This window comes from Pan paniscus, chromosome 13 (genome assembly GCF_029289425.2).
Source record: "Pan paniscus chromosome 13, NHGRI_mPanPan1-v2.0_pri, whole genome shotgun sequence".
Taxonomy (NCBI): Eukaryota; Metazoa; Chordata; class Mammalia; order Primates; family Hominidae; genus Pan; species Pan paniscus.
Window position 1 is genome coordinate 64958838 of NC_073262.2, and position 17994 is coordinate 64976831.

The 17994-nt window shown below is 35.7% G+C and overlaps 1 protein-coding gene across 1 annotated transcript in view; it reads right to left on the reverse strand.

The window, feature by feature from the left end:
- Window positions 1–380: 380 nt before the first annotated feature.
- The window catches only part of IFIH1 (interferon induced with helicase C domain 1), a 51750-nt gene continuing 34136 nt past the window's right edge, over window positions 381–17994 (reverse strand). Inside the window, exons 6-16 of the mRNA XM_003820935.6 lie at window positions 15651–15861; window positions 14613–14830; window positions 13292–13408; window positions 11501–11624; window positions 10711–10989; window positions 9983–10242; window positions 7095–7244; window positions 5524–5685; window positions 1387–1577; window positions 779–869; window positions 381–679 (exon numbers count right to left, since the gene is read on the reverse strand). Of these exons, the coding sequence (XP_003820983.3) occupies window positions 500–679; window positions 779–869; window positions 1387–1577; window positions 5524–5685; window positions 7095–7244; window positions 9983–10242; window positions 10711–10989; window positions 11501–11624; window positions 13292–13408; window positions 14613–14830; window positions 15651–15861 (1983 nt within the window). The 3' untranslated portion in view covers window positions 381–499. The remainder of the gene's footprint in view (window positions 680–778; window positions 870–1386; window positions 1578–5523; window positions 5686–7094; window positions 7245–9982; window positions 10243–10710; window positions 10990–11500; window positions 11625–13291; window positions 13409–14612; window positions 14831–15650; window positions 15862–17994) is intronic.

Here is a 17994-nt window from a genome sequence, read left to right on the forward strand (position 1 = left end):
GACCCTGAGCAAAGAACCCTGCCTTTCTGACCAACAGGACATGTGTTATAATTAATGATTGTTGATTTAAGCCACTACCTTTGTGGCAATCTGTTATAGAGCAATAGAAAATTAATAAAAAGTAAAACCAGAGAATGTTATGACCATTTCATCGATAAGGAGACTGGTTCAGAAAGATGAACTGATTTGCCTAATTTTATTCTGAAAATTAGTGACAGAACTGAGACTGGTACTTTGGATTCTCATTTGTACTTCAGCATTCTTTCCACAGGACTATAATGCTCCACACTAATGAGAATTATTGGTAGATTTTCCTTACCCCTGCCCAACAATAAGATGGATAATGCATAATATATTGTGTTCTTAAAAAGAGTTCAATGCAGAGTAAAACAATCATTTTATTGATTCTTATGTCAGTTCTGTAGCATAATGAATACATTAATCATAATCATATTAAATGTTTAACTGATAGTATTTTAAAAGAATCTTCAATCAAGTGCTAATCCTCATCACTAAATAAACAGCATTCTGAATAGTCAAGATTGGGAAATGTGATAGGTAATTCTACCCACTTTTTGTATTGTTTCTTTGTTGAATTATTTTTGAAAACCACTACAAAATTCCTTATTTTGAGACAAGGCAAATCTAAGCCTTTGTGCACCATCATTGTTCCCCAAGCCTGGAAAACAAAAGAGAGAGCAAGAGGAAAATTAAATGCACATGCAATTAAACATTCCTGTTGGCTAAAGTAAAATCTGGCCCACAGCAATTTACTCACCTGGCCACATTTGCAGATGATTTCACCATTTATTTGATAGTCGGCACACTTCTTTTGCAGTGCTTTGTTTTCTCTTACAATGTAAAGTTCCCTATAAGTATCAAAGGGAAAGAATCATCATGGAGAACTGACAAAATACCAGTGTGTAGTTCATGGGTTATTGGACCTGGAGCTCATCCTCATGCCTGCGGTATTCTACACGGCATTCCTTCCTTCCCTCCTGCTTCCCAGGCTTATTATTGCAACTAAGGCAATGCTTCCCTTCTACACATACCTCTCAAGGGGCATGTTGCCTTTCATAACTTCTTTCAAGTCTGTTGGTTATATTAACTTGACTTTAGTTGTTCAAAAATTTGAGAACAAATGATGAGCATACAAAAATACGTGCCTTGGATCAAAATGGCTTTGGTTCTTACACTTCTCTTTTCCTGCCCCAGTGCAGTTTATTTAAAACATAGACATTTAAAATAGGAATATAATTGAGAGGCTAAAGGAGAGGAAGTTGTAAAATAAATGAATCTCATTTGCACTATTTTGAAAGAACATTTACAATGCAACCTGCTTCACCCCTTGTGGAAAAATGTAAAAATGGGTCTTTCTGGACTCACTTGAATTCTGGGGTCATATTGACGTGATGCATTTTCTCAATTACGTGGATATCTTCCCCAGAACAGGCTAGCACACTGCAGTTTTTGCAAAGGAAAGTTATTAGTGATGGGTTATTCTTGTAATGCTTGGCAATATTTCTCTTGGTTTTCATTTTCTTTTCCATTATACTTTGCATCTGTAATTCCAAAATCTGGACAGAGAAAGGAATAGTTAGTGGTTTCAGGTTTGTTTTCTTTTTTCAGTTTCATAGAAGTAAGTCTCCTGAAATTTGGAGGTCTTAGTTGTGAAAATATACACTTAGCTCATGGTCTAGGAAATAAAAATAATGAGGTCATGACCTCCCAAAGAATTTGGTATATAATCATCTCCTGTAACCATGAAAATGTGCAGTCTTCAGGTATTCAAAAAGTAGCCCATTCCATTTCAGAAAAGTTCTATTGTGAGAAAGTCCTTAGCAATATTCAACAAAAATTCTCTGTCTAGCCTACCCATTTGTTATTTATTTATTTATTTATTGAGATGGAGTCTTGCTCTGCTGCCCAGGCTGGAGTGTGGTGGTACTATCTCGGGTCACTGCAACCTCCATCTCCTGGGTTCAAGGGATTCTTCTGCCTTAGACTCCCAAGTAGCTGGGATTCCAGGCACCTGCCACCATGCTCAGCTAATTTTTGTATTTTTAGTAGAGATGGAGTTTTGCCATGTTGCCCAGGCTGATCTCAAATTCTTGATCTCAGTGATCCACCTGCCTCAGCCTCTCAAAGTGCTGGGATTACAGGTGTGAGCCACTGCGCCAGCCTACCCATTTGTTTTAATTCTGTTCCATAAAATAGGTCTAAACTTCCTTCCACGTGGAATCTCTTTACTAAACACTGTTATTACATTACCAAAGTCTTCTCTAATCTATGCTAAGCACCCAAATGCCTTTAATCTTTTTTCATGCTTTATAATTTTCAGACCCTTCACCATCTTAATCAATCTACTCTTTACACATTTGTAGCAGAAACCGCTAGTTTTTCATTCAGTGTCCATTTTTCCTAACAGAACCATAATTTTATTCTGGGTGGAAATATGCTAGCTAAATGACTACATTTCCAAACCAGCAGTCAATGACATGTAAAAAGCTGTTGAGTGGAATTTTCAGAAAATCTTCTTAAAAATTAGATAGCTGGCATGTGTACCTTTCGCCCTTTCCATTCTCCTCTTACTTCCTGCCTAGAATGAGGATGTGGCAGCTGAAATTCTAAAAGCCATCTTCGACCATGAGAATGAAAGCCCAATGTTATAACAGCATAAAAAGGAGAGAAAAGGCCTGGATTCCTCATAACATCATGGAGCCAATACTGCCTAGATTCCTTCTGTGAGAGAATATGCCCATCAACCTCTTTATTCTATGCTCTGTGACTAGCAGCAGCACTTATTTTATAATGGAAATAATCTAGTTTATGTAACATATGAAAGTTGACATAGGGACTGACCAGTGTTTATACCAACACAACTTCACGGTAGAAAAATCTGGTTCTTGAATAATTTACCGCCAAACTGACCTCTCATAGATGACATATTTATATTAAATTATGGAAGAATTAATTGTTTTCTTTAAGACCGAGGGAGAAATTTTCAGTAAAAGTAAGTCATCAGTGCAGTTGAACAAAGCCCATCTCTTTGACTTCTAACTCTACATTTTAGATCTCCCTTCAAGGCAGCCATATATAGCATAGAAAAGAGAATAAAACCTTGCAAGCAAGCCTGGAGGCTATATAATAGATTAATCAGACAAGTACCAAGATTAATTTCCTATGTAAATTATAGCAAAATAATACACTGAAATATTTTTCCCTAAAAGTTTTAATAGGTTACTTTTATAAGACATTTACAGTTCAATGAGCTGATAAGGTAATTATAGGATCACATACATGTGGGAATTAAGAAATGTGTATGAACTAGTCAGAAAAAAAATAAAGCCAAGGTAAGTGTATGGATTTGTAATCAGGACATCAGAAGCTAAAAGACTAACTCTAAAATAGTAAAGGAATTTGAAGTAACTAGAGGGGTAAACAAACAAAAAAAAGAACTCATAATAAATATACAGGAGGCACAGCTACAATCAGCCTAAGTCCAAATAAAGTGTAATAATGTAGCAAAAAAATTGAATCAATGCTAGAGAAAAACATTTATGATGATCAACTTGCTCCTAGAAGTCTGATTTAATTTTAAGAAGCTCTGTTATGTTTAAACTGTGTTTATGACATGGAAGAAAGATTTCATCTTATCTGTCAATTCTCATCATTCATTAGTGGTTGTCTGAAGATTGTGTTGAGAAAGATGCTCAAATTAGAAGAAAGTAAACATCTTCCCAGTAGCAATGTTTTCTACAGGCTTTGAGCAGATTACTGGTGGCATGTAGCCCTCCTTCCCCATTGCCACTCCTACTCTAAGTTCATCTACCTGAAGTAGTTTTAGGAGGGCAGGTTTCTTGGCCAAAGGAGACCTAAAAATATAGTCCATTCTGGGGCACCCAAAGGGACAGAGTCTTATTCTAAAGAATGTCTGGAAGAGTTTGACCCTTAAACTCCAGAGATTGTCCTAGTGTTGACCCCCAAAAAACTACTCTTAAAACATCAGTCTTTGTAAACATCTACTTGATTAATTCTCTTAGGACATTAACTGGGAGGCAGTAACTTTCCAGTGGCATAATTTGGTGACAAAAGTTTGATTTGATACTCTAAAATATTTGCTTTGCCTTGTATTTAAAGGGGTTTTAAAATAAAGTTTTGTGCAGAAACCTGGTCAGGAAACCTTGGAGTTGGTAATAGCAATGCACACCAATTTGAAAGCATCCCTTTAGTGAAACTCTATTTAAGGTAGAGCCAATTCCAATGTTAAGAAACTAACATTCACACCCATATGCAAGGGTGTGAATTTTCTTCTAAATGGATTGTTTGCTATTATAGTAGTTACAGTTTTTAATTCAGTGGTATGGGGGATTTCCTGAAATACTATAGAAATACATTCTTTCTTCACTGCATTCCTTTGCACAACTCAAATAACTGTGTGTTAGTAAATTGAGATGTAGCTAGATGACATATTCTGTATTTTCTTATCATTCAGATGCAGCTTCCCTGTCACTCCTTCTAAGAGACCTTCCTCAACCACCCAGTTGAAAGTATCCATCTAGTCTATGCAGCCATAAAAAAGGATGAGTTCATGTCCTTTGTAGGGACATGGATGAAACTGAAAACCATCATTCTGAGCAAACTATCACAAGGACAGAAAACCAAACCCCGCATGTTCTCACTCATAGGTGGGAATTGAACAATGAGAACACTTGGACACAGGGCTGGGAACATTACACACCAGGGCCTGTCGGGGGGTGGGGGGAGGGGGGAGGGATAGCATTAAGAGAAATACCTAATGTAAATGACAAGTAAATGGGTACAGCACACCAACATGGCACATGTATACATATGTAACAGACCTGCACGTTGTGCACATGTACGCTAGAACTTAAAGTATAATAAGAAAAAAAAGAATTTCAAAAACTACTAAAAACAAGAAAGTATCCATCTAGTCAGTTGTTTCATATCATCCTATTCTAATTCTCTTCACTCATCTTGATATATTATATTTCTTGTCTTTTAATGTTTGTTTACTGTTTCTGTCCTCCAAACTTCACCAGGCACACATTAGAAATATAAACTTCGTGCAGCAGGAGTCTTATGTGTTTTGTTTGCCTCTGTTGGCTGTTCCTATAAGGTTACCTGGCACACAGTAGGCGTTTCATCTACATTTCTGAAATTAAAAAACTGTGCCTTTACAAACAAATTGGATCAAACCAAAATTACCATGTTGGATTGAATCAGTGAGTTGCAGCAGTCTTTCTGGAACAAGGCAGGCTAAATTTATATTATCCAAATTCATGGTTGGTTTTACTGGAATGAGGAATGGCTCCCTGATAATTTCCTGCCCACCATGGATCTTGATTCTCTGCATGTGAATCTGGATTAAGCACAGTTCACTAAACAGAAACTTATAATTCAGCACAATTTTTGTCTGGAGAATGAGTCACAGAGATATCAATGGCAACCACATGCCGCCATTTTTAAATGAAAATCAAATTCAGAGGTGGCCAACAATACCTTATGAGCATACTCCTCTGGTTTCATATTTTGAACACAATGTATAGCTTTATACATCATCTTCTCTCGGAAATCATTAACTGTCTCACGTTCGATAACTCCTGAACCGCTGTGAGCAACGAGGACGTAGGTGCTCTCATCAGCTCTGGCTCGACCACGGGCCTGAAAACACAAATAAATCAAGTAAATGAAAGGGTATGTTGTGATACAAATCCTCCTGGTTTTTTCTGGGAATGATATTCATTGCTCAGAATGAAATGATATTGGGTTGTTCAGCATGCCAGTCTTCAAATGGGTAGAGTTAGTAAAGTTAGTTATTAATCCATTACTTGTAAGTCAGCTCTTTGAAACTTATAACATGCTTTAATACAGAAAAAGTGTTCTAGAGTGATGATGGTTAGGCCTCAATGACATAATATCATCCTGTCCAGGCTTTTTGCTCTCAGAACTTCTCTCTCAAACTATGACAACCACGATCAATGACTTGGACTGAGGAGTCGTCTTTCTTGGTAGGAAGCTGGGAGGAATGAATGGAGAGAAGGGTCATCTCCGACCTTGACACTAGGGCTGGTGAGAAGACAGGTCAGTTTCTGGCATCCTACATTACATTCTTAGCACATTTTCCCATGGGAACATATTTAACATGGTGATAACTTTCTATAAGCCTCTTTAAGAAAGTGATATTCAGGTATATTTTGATTAATAGAAACTTCTGTGGCCTGGCCCAGGAGCCTATCAACTATAAAATTATCCTCAAGGAAAAATGTATTCTAAGTTTGATTACTAAGCTTATCACTGACTTACAAATAGACTCCTGAAATAAAATTATTTGCTAATTTGATGGCAGTCTGGTTATCTTAGTCTTCTATGACTTGCCTTTTATTCAAGGATGCAATTTAAGTTATTTAAAAATCCCTTTAGTTAATTTTATAGGAAGAATAGTGTATCTATTAATCAGCATAACACCTATGCCTACTCAACAGGTTACAATAATGCCATTAACATAGGTGGGTAAGAGATAAAGTGAAATCTGAATGAAAACAGAACATTTCACTCTTTTATTTATTTTTGCATTTATAAGTCTGCCCCTAACCAACATTTTATCAGGAAAACTTCTAAACACACAGAAAATTGGAAAGGATAAGGGAAGAAAATGCAGAAACAGCAGGGCTCCCTCAGGTTTGGGCATGTTACTTCATCAGACATTTGTGGGACAGTGTACTTTAGATTCCTGGTCCAGCTGGGGGCTCACAGACATCCTAGGAAAGAGCAGGCTGCTTTTGACTCTTACAAATGGGGCTAGTGTCATGGTCCTGGAAAGCCTTAGGGTACAGAAATAGCTAAAGAGGAGTTGTTGTTTAAACATACAACAGGTATCTGGTTATCATATGAATTGACAGCAATATGAAAGGCAACAGTGCACAGCATTTTAAAAATGCTCTTTTAACAGGAAAAAGGCTTTGTTTTAAAAACTAAAAAGATGTTTTGTGCTGTTTAACTAAAAGAAAGCAATTAAAATAGGAACACAACAAATAAAAATTAACATAGTAAGTAGAGGTATTTGAATGTACCTGGACCATGGCTATTTCATTGGTGACGAGACCATAACGGATAACAATGTTACATTCTTTAATATCCAGACCTTCTTCTGCCACTGTGGTAGCGATAAGCAGATTTATTTTTCCAGTGCGAAATTTACTAATGACTTCTTTTTGTTCATTCTGTAGAAACATTTTAATAAATTAAATTTTGTGATGCTAAACACATTAAAATCTTCTAATTAGAGGAAGAAATAATAAATTGCAACTGGTCAGTGTAAATCAAAGGATTAGATCATACATGGATTTGTTGCCATCTGTTTTTGGCATTGAACAAAGACATAATGGTGAGACAACATTTGATTTCCAATCTGGGATTACCACACAATAACAAAAATATTTCCATCATCCAGTCTGGAGGTGGGAAGACCACATTTTATGCCAAGGAAATAAATTGATGGGTGACTCCAGAGGAAGAAAGGAGGAGCTGTCGGTTGAGAAGAGGATATGACAATCAGAAGCTAAAATGGGCTTTTTTCCCCCACTACATTAACTTCAGAATCTTTGATATTTAGAGGATAAGATGCAGAGATGCTTTGATATATTGTTTTCAGTCACAGAGAAAATGCACACTGTATATGCATTTGGTCACTTTAAGAATCATTTGAGTTAGAAGCTATGGAATATTCCTAAAAGGACACAAGAGAAACTGAAAACATCAGCTGCATCTAGGGAGGGGAGCTGGAAGACTAGAGGTCAGTGGTATGCCTTGTGCCTCATTAATTTTGAATGAGGTAAATATATTATCAATTCAAAGGGACAATATAAATAAAAATGAAAGAAGAGGTTATGCAACTGTAAATAAAACTATTTTCAAATGAAAAAACTCTGAATTTTGAAAGTCAATATAAATAAATTAAAATATGCCCTCTCATCCTTACATGGGAGAAATGAGTGAGCACAAACCTAGCTTGATATGGACAATGTGGTTTTATTTTCATAACTACTCTCATCAAAGCTGTTGGTCCAGTTGGCATTTGGTGCACATCCACACTGTCTATTGCCCCCATACATTAAACAAAAATAAAGCTGCCAGACCAAAAGTATGTTCTTCCATCCCCTTCCCTTTCTTCTCAGAGGCAGCGTGAGTCCTTATTTGACTCCTACTCCTAACTGTCGGAGAACCCTGTAGAAAGGCCTCTCTTGAGTCTTCTCTGAAAATTTCTCCCTCCTGCCCTCACATCTCCCGATAAAAACTTACATGTTCTTGGATTTTAGCAGAAGATGCCTGTGTCTTAATTTGGAGTAACTTTAATAACAAAAATTCCAGACAGTGTCAGATCTTCAAGTCACATCACGTAGATGCCTAACACCATTGCTAAGGAGTTTGTCCACCCCAGTTTACAAGGTGAGGATGCAAGGAGTGGGGAAGGAAGGGAATATGTTCTGTATTTTGGCACACAGCCCCTTGGTTTGAAATGAATAAGGAGCAGAAAGTAGCTTGAACATAGGCTTTTCATTTGCACTCTACCTCTTTTTACAGAGAAGCTTAGCCCTCTTACAATAAAAGTCACAACGCTAAAGTTAATATAATAGAAATTTAAAAACAGAACTCATAAGAATCAACACAGAGGCTATAAGACTGAACTTGAGTTTTGCCTGCTAGCTTTCTGGAAGCTAAGGCAAAAAGAAAAACATATAAAGCAAACTACATCTCACCAAAAAGAAGGAAGCAAACTTGTTACCCAAGGAAAACAGTACTTTCTCTGGCATTAATTTTATTGGCAATGCTCACAGGAGTGCATGTAGAGGGTATATAAAGAGTTATAGTGAACCATTTCAAGAATTTTTTTCCAGCAAACACTGAAACAGAATTAATTTGCTCCATTGGCTTGAATAGTGATAACTATAATAGAAAGGAAGTATCCATTTGCCCAGAAAGACTCAGGGTCAATGTGATTTTAGCCCTCAGAAGAATATTTTACTCTAACAAGGCATCATTGCTTCATGCATGCTTTCAATGTCTACAAGTGCCTTTTTTTCTTACCCAAGTGTTTTTTACTATGCCCACAGTAAGCAACATGTAAACAAAGTAAAACAAAACACCTTAAAATGGAACAGAAAACCTACATACCAGAATCCCAAATCTCTAATATATCAAATTCTTTAGTTTTTTCAAGTTTCCCTAGAGGTCTCATTCTATGTAAATATATTTTGCATAGTTCTAGTTATAACGAACACATTTTTGTGGGAGTTTGAATTTTCCGCTTGATACTACATGGCAATCATTTCTGAACTTTGTTGTTAAGCTTACATGTCACTTATTTTTGCAAGGGAAACTTAGAAAGTTCTTCCAATTATTATGTGGGAAAAATGACTCCTAAAACAACACTTAACCTCTCAAAAACCACAGATTTGATTGCTATTAGACTTAGATTTTATTTCAAGAACAGGTGTTTTATCCTGTAAATGTATTTGTGGGTGGTGAGAGGATTGGTAGAAAAAGACTAAAAACAATTTGAGAAGAGTAATAACAGCATAAGAAAAGAAGTCCAGGCTGAGCGCAGTGGCTCGTGCCTATAATCTCAATACTTTGGAAGGCAGAGGCAGAAGGATGGCTTGAGCCCAGGAGTTTAAGACAAGCCAGGACAACATAGTGGGACACCTTTTCTACAAAAAAGATTAAAAAATTAGTTGGGTGTGGTGGTGCACACCTAGAGTCCCAGCTGCTCAGGAGGCTGGGGCTGGAGGATTGCTTGAGCCTAGGAGGTCAAGGGTGCAGTGAATCTTGATCATGCCACTGCTCTTCAGCCTGAGTGACAGAGCGAGGCCTCGTCTGAAAGAAAAGAAGAAGAGAAGAAGAGAAGAGAAGAAGAAAAGAGAAAGAAAAGAAAAGAAGTCGTCCAAAAGGATATTTATACCTGTGTCATGGGTTTGAACTCACTGCTGTGTCCAGCTCCAATCAGATGGTGGGCTTTGACTCCTACTTCAGCAAATTTTTCATTTTCAGTAATCCACTGGGAAAGCGCATATGCACTCTGTCGTGTTTTTGTAAAGATTATTCCTCGTGCTGATTCCTCAGTCCTAGTATATTGCTCCATTATGGTATTTCTTAATTTGGTCAGCTTTTCATTTTCATATTCTGGGTTTTCAGCCAGCCTTTTCAACATTTCATTGTTTTCTTTAAGAAATAATTAGAGTTGATATGTTAACAAGCTTGATTTAGCCACTCCACAATGTACAGATATATCAAACATTTTGTACACCAAAAATATACAGTTTTATTGATTAAAAATTAATTAATTTAAAAACTATTTGGAAGTATAAATTAGTAAAACATACAATGAATTACACTAGAAGGTTTCATGAATTGTGGCTCATCTACAATCTTGCGCTATATCTAATAATTAGGATGGTTTAATAAATAAATTCATTACAATTGTCTTGACAATAAAACTGAATGACCAAATGACTGACTGTGATCATACAACTGGTAGCTAATCTGGTCATATCATTAGAAATAGTTCCAATCTGAGTGGGATTTCTTCTTTCAAAAGATATTTCTCTTTTTGGAGAGCTTATGAGAAGCAGTAAGTTCATGTTGAAAAGGTAAATGAATGACACCAGTATATGTTACTTTGAATCTTACCAAAAAATAAAGTCATGAGAAATCTATCTGTTTCATCCAGTTTCAAAGGTTTCTTTAAATCATCCTCATCTTCATCACCATCACAATACTCATCATCACCACCCTCATCACTATCATCTTCTATGACTGCAAACTTCTTATCTTTCTCTTCATTATAGAAAGTTTCAAGATGAGTATACGCATCTATCATTCGAATAGTGTCATTAATTTGTAGGGCCTCATTGTACTTCCTCAAATGTTCTGCACAAACACGTTCTTTGCGATTTCCTTCTTTTGCAGCTGTGAAAAAATATATTATGTAAGTGAAATAATAAGCATATAAACCCCCTAAAATTGTGCCATGGACTTGAATATATGTTACTAACTCCAAAACTGGCTTCACCTTGGTTTTAAAATGGGCAAGTTAAGGCTCAAAATGTGTCCTGAGTTCTGAAACAGGGCAAGTTTTCCAACTCCTAGACTTGCTGCTTGAGTTCTGCCTCAGCAAAAACATGTAGCTGATGCACAGAGAAATGGCATGAAAATATATTAGTTGAGTTTGCCTTTGGAGACAGAGCTATTAATGTTTATCTCAAGACTCTGGAGACAAAGAGAAAATTGGATAGCATTGGAATCTCTCTCCTTAGAAAAGGAATTAGAACATGTTTATTATGTTTGTCCTACAGAGAACACAGAAATTCTATTTGGAACTACTTTTGCTTTCCATTTTTTGGGGAATCTGTGATATAGTCATCTGAAATCTTGGTATAAACATGGGATAAACTAAGTGTTAGGTCCAAACCTAAATTACCTTTTTTTTCCATTTGAATGGCCCATTGTTCATAGGGTTGAGTTCCAAAATCTGACATTGGACTCATTTGACAATAAGTTTGAATCCTTGTCATTATTTCTAGAAGTTTCTCTTTAAATGGATCCTAAAAATAAAGTACACACTTATTCTTATGTATTCTTATTGTTAAAGGAATAACATTATCTTTGTTAGAATAATTTCTAGGTTATAATAAATCTGATTCATCTTTGTTTAGACACAGTAACAGGTTAGTGTCCCATCACTTGTCTGTACATTTATTTTTGTCAGCTTCTCTTTTAAGCCTGCCATCAAGCCACACCCACACCAACACCCTGTTACCTCTGCTGGAATCTCCAACTTAAAAGGTTAACAAAAGTAAAGTTAATGAATTATATAAACCTTGTATGTTAAAGGTAACTTAGAAAACACATATTGCATTAATGCCACAATTATTTAGAAAGCTTACAGTGTAATTTAAGAAACATTCCTCCTTTGTAAAACTGGTTTCAGTATTATTTCGACCAAAATAAAAAGTTGAAGTAGAGTTTGAATAAAGCCAGAAGTAAAGGAGTGCATGCTATATGATTCCATTTATATAAAGTTCAGAATCAGTGAAAACTCATTTTTTGTTTTAGAAGTCAAGATAGTAGTGATTCCTGGGGCATGGTGACTGGAAGGGGGAGCCAGGAGCTTTTAGGATACTGGCAATGTGCTGTCTCTTGATTTGGATTTTGTTTACATATGTGTATTCAGTTTATGAAAATTCAGCAATCAGTACACATATGAATTCGTACTTTTCTGTATGTATGTTATGCTTCAAGGTATATAAAAAAATTAAAGTAAGTTTAAAAAATGGCAAATTCTTTTAAAAAATGTACCTGAGAAATTTAGTTTTAAAAATCTTTATGAGTAGAAACATGCATTTAAAATTATCAAGTAAAACCCAATAAGTAACAAAAAAAGGAAAGTGAATAAAATATATTCAACTGTGCTAGTGCAGCTGGAGTAGATAGCAGTCTTTTTCAGAATTTAAAAAAAGAGATATACGGAGGCTAGTTACTAACATTGGTTTAGTGCCTACTATATTTCAAGCATTGTTTTATCTACTATGCATATTTCATATCATTTTATCCCAACATTCTTGTTTTCAATGGTATTATCAAGTACATATGGCCAGAATTTGTAATGCTTCCTAAATTTTACAAAATAAAGTATTGACATAATTTACTGGCCATAATGTCCAAATTGACTCTCAGTTTATTTTTATAATTCCTGAAAAATTCATCAGAAAAGCATCATTAAAGTAAATATTTCACTTCTTTACCATTGCACTGTTTTCCTAAGAAAGTAAATATGCAAGTATGCAAATAAGATAGGATTCCCATTATCATTGCCAAATGTAATTTGATAGCAACAAAATGGCTCTGTGGAATGTCAGAAAATCAATCCTGGAATTCACGAAGAAAATTAAAAAGGCTAAAACGAACTGTCATAACCCCTCCAGCTTAGTTACACATCCCTCTGCCCATGGCCCCTCACTGTCCCTTGTAACTCATATGTACAAACAATGAATAAGCTATTCCTCATGTAAATTAGAAAACTAAAAGAGGACTAGAGGCGAGAATTCACTGTAGTGCTTTACTGCCTAACATCAATTTAAAAAAAACCTGAAACTTGTTTGCTAAAATTTTTAAATAATATTTTTCAGATGGTCAGTATAAAATAGCCTTTGCCATCTTTCTACTGAATGTAGTATTGTCAATCAATAGATAAAAAACATTAAGCACATACTTCTCTGGTTGCATCTGCAATGGCAAACTTCTTGCATGGCTCCTGTATTTGGTTTTTCAGTTGATCAAGGTTTTCTTTAACAGTTTTAATAGTAAATGCATCAAGATTGGCACATAGCTGGAAAAGAGACATTTTTCAATATTTAAGCAATTATTTTTCCCTTTCACTTTATTCAATGTAGAATTCTTTTTCATGTAAAAATATGTAGCATTAAATTGTAGCATAAATATGTGGTATAAAATTTCATGAAAGTAATATGTAGCATTGCTTGCTAAATATAGCATTTTAACATTGTTTTATTATGGATCTCATTAACCCACAATCAGCAACATTTGTCCTAATATAGGAAAAAGGAGCTTCTAAATCAAGTTGGTATAATAACAGAGAAAAAGGTGTATTGATATTCATTCCTTAAATTCCATTTTCCAGGTGGAAAACTGACATGGAAAGAGTATAACAATTTACCATCATTGACAGAGAATGATTTTGAGATAACCATGTTACATGAGGCATATCAAAGGTCATCTTGACATCCGTGGATCATACTACCACCTTCTTCTACACATAAAGCAGGCAATGCAAAGCTGGGAGCATCCTTAGTCATGTTCCTTGATTATTAGATTGGAATTAGTCCTTAATCCCAGTAATAAATTATATTTTGGAGCCTATAATTGCATCTCTGAATGTTGTGTCTACTCTACATAATTTGTATTGAATTCAACTTAAAGTAAGGGACTTAAAATTCAAATGCAAATGCCTTGGTACCAAAATACTTCTTGGGCTACTCTGATTTACTTAACACTCAAGATTAACAGTAGCACTGTATGTGGTGTTACAATTTGGGGGCAGCTGACAAGCTCATCTTTAAAGATCTTCATATCCCTATTTCCCTTTAATTTGAATTACCTAGATTCCTAGAATCACATATGAAAGACAGAAAACACGCAGTTTTGAAACTCATGGAGTAAGACTTTATTATGTGTGACAACTAGAAACTTTCATAGTTTATGCATATTTCTATATCAGGTAGATCATTAAATTTAACCATAAGAGAAGATGTTCAAAAGAAGGCATTCTATTTATCTCAACTTCCCATTAATTATATCACTCTCCATCATTTTTATGATATCATTTTGTGTTATTGATATTTATTAAGGCATATTAGTATTCCATAGAAGACTGAGTATATTTATTGTACTAAAGCAAACAGATTTCACTTAACTGATGATCACAGCACTTGAACTCAATCTAATAAGACCAAGAAGTCCTGGCATTTGTTTTAGCTTTGCTTTCATTGGTTATACATAAAATTATGACTTACTTTTAAAATGTGTTCTTCAGCTTTGGCTTGCTTCGTGGCCCCTCCAACACCAGGTGAAGCTGTTAGTCCCAGTATCTGAGGAAGGGGAATCACTGGTTTGTTTTCTTTCTTGAGTCTATTGTTTTTCAACTTCTGCATCAAATAACGCCTCATGATGTTATTATACACTGCTTCTTTGTTGGTGTGATGACATTCATCAATGATAATGAGGGAAAAGTCTTAAAAGAAAATTCAAAGAGTTCATTTCTCCATATCAGCACACTACAGTGAGAAAATAGCTTTAGACCAGTAATTGAGCTGCCTTGGGGATGCCTTCTCTTGGGCACGACACAAGAGCAGTCCACTTTCAGTTTTTAGGAGGGAAATCTAACTATACTAGCACCTGTACACACAGACGTTCGTATATACTAATCATGAAACTCCCTGTTAGACATTCTCCTTCTTTAATAGACAAGATTCAGAAAGTTTACAGAGCTAAAAAGCGTTAGATGTGGAATTCACACCCTGGCTTATTACAAAACAAATCTCAGGATTATACTTTTGTTCTTTAATAAAATATTTAATTTTAGGTTGGTGAATTTTATTTTTATTACATCAAGTGAAAAACACACTATTTAGAGAGGGAAAATTTTGCCTTGTTTTAACATTGCATTTAGTTATTATAAATTATTTTTACTTTTTTCCATTCTTTCTCCTACCTTCTCATCCTATACCCCATAAAAGACAAGATTTGTATTTTTATTCTATGGGAAAGGGAAGCAGATCTAACAACATTCAATAGCAAATAAAGGAACTTGTCAGAATAAATGGAAAATCCAGCGAGTGCTTGCCTTAATAATGGTATTCTTATGCAGAATAAAGTGGTCTAATTAAAAACTTACTTTTTTTGTTTCCTCCAGGAAGTACAAAGATTTTAACAAAACCATAAGCAATAAAAGACAATTTAAACCACGAACATTTAAAAAATTAACAAATACAGCCTTTGTTATCATTAATATTACTATTAATTTTTTTAAAAAAATAAACACTTAAACTGACCTGACAATTGAACACCAGCATCTTCTCCATTTTCCAAGTTTAAGAGGGAGTTTTCAAGGATTTGAGCTGTACTGATAATAATATCACAGGACTTGACAACTTCTGGAAATGATATTTTCAGTTGGGTATCACCACTTAATCCAATAACACGATACCATTTCTTCAAAAATGGTTGGAACTCCTTGCGGAAGAGCTGTTCAACTAGCAGTACCTTAAAAAAATGTTAAGATTTTTTAAAAGAGAGAAAGTTAGTCGAAGCCAAAAGAGTGTTGATCAAAGGCCTGTTTGGCATCCAGCATGAAAAGAGGTGTTTACATTATCAGTGAATCAGGCATAACAACGTTCCCATCATTCCTTTCATTCATCTGTCAATAAGCACTGATTATACCCTTGTTAGGTGTAGGCATTTATGTCTGGGACACAAAGATATTTAACATATGGTTGACAACTCTGAGGAACTCTGTCTAGCTGATCATACAGACCAAGACTAAACAAAGCAAGACAAATTATTACAACACAATGTAATAATGCTCACCTAGAAACACACACAAAGTGACAGTTAAGAGAAGAAGCAACTGACCACTCAAAAAAGGGGAATTTGAAGGAATTTGAATCTAGTAAGCCATGAGTCAGTGAAAAGATAAACTGAAGCTAAGGTTGAATAAGAAATACATTTTTAAATTTGTAGAGCAGTGCCAGGTTATAAAGGGCTGCAAACATCAAGCAGAGTATTTTACATGTAGTATAACAGTTTACAGGATCCCTACAAGTTGTACTGTTGAAGTGATTTATTCCTGTTGTTTGTTTTGGATTAGACCAGAAGCAACAGGCCCACAGGACCGGAAGAATCAGGGAACCACAAGTGAGGAGTTAGGGCATTGACTAGGAGAACAGATGTGAAGTGAAGAAATGAGCTGCTGGAATAGCTGTGGTGGCTGAGAAAGAACAAACCCGCAAGTAGACCTGGCAAAAGAAGTGGAAACTTCGGGTCCTTTTCAGCTGATTCTGTATGTTATAACATCTGCTGAATGTAGCTGGGTTGACACCTCAATGCTACACATTACTAGTCACTCAAAATACCTTCTGGATTAGGAGAAAAAATATAAGGCCCTCTCGAAGGTCATATCCTAGGAAGATTTATGCAATGGAAGCCCAGCAGTGTACAATATGGGAAACAGAGAGTTGGCAGGAAGAGTTTCAAGGGCAAGCTTCAAAGAATGCCCATTATATTATTCACTCTCCATAATTCTACCGGAAATGCAATCAGTGGTTACCTTTCTCCTAGTCTGTAGGGTTTGTGTTATTCATCTTTTTACTTGAGGTAAGTCCCACTTAGGTGTTAAATAAGGAATGGCTGATCCCCCTGGCTAAAGGGAACAGCTACCTTATGAAGAATAGTGGTTTACTTTATTATTTAGTGGAAATGATGGAGGCTTCCAAAAGTAGGTGTCTGGGGGGCTGGAAGAAGGGGTGGGGAAGAGTTAAAATGAAATCCATAAATTCTAAGGAAGCAAAGTGGACTTAAAATCAGTAATCAAGTTGGTGAGTGAAAGAAGATTACCTTACCACAAGGTGGAAAGGGTAGAAAGAGTAAGAAGAGAAACTTTCATTTAGTTCTTTTTTTTTTCAAAGTAAAGTCTCTCTGATCTACCTGTTACAAAAACACTTGAGAAGTTTAGAAAATGCAGACTCCTAAGTCCCACTCAAGAATTACTGAATCTAGGGACAATCTCTGGGGGGCAGAGGCTTGAAACCTTCACTTTAATGACATTTAAGCCTTTAAAATTTGAGAGTCACAGCTCTGCTCTTCTCTCTCTCTTCCACAAAGCCGTTCTTGAATCATTTTCTAGAAGTATTCTTTCCATTTCATTTATGCAAGACAGAAGGCTTCTGAGGAAAAGAATGGAAATTAAGTTTAGTGGAAAGAGACAGCATGATGCAGAGGGAAGAAAGCCCTGAAAACAGCTACTCCAGCCACTTACTTCTTTGTACCTTGGACAAGGTCTCAATCATCTTAATGCTCTCAATTTCCAGATTAATAAAATGAGGATAATGTTAACCTATTATAGGGTTGTGAAAATTAAATGAAATAGAGGATGCCGTATTGTCAGTACTAAAACTTCCACGATATTTCACCCATCCTTTTATTCTAGAAGGAGGGTGCAGTGGCAAAGAAAGACCAGTGGACTCAGAAGATAAAAGTTCGTGTCTCATTTCTGCTGTTTCTTGGCTGGATGATCCCTGAATTGCCAATTAAAGTCTTGGAACTTCAGTTTTCTGATGGGAAAAAATGAGAATAATAAAGACTACCTTATGGGGTTGCTGTGTAGATTTAATGAGATAA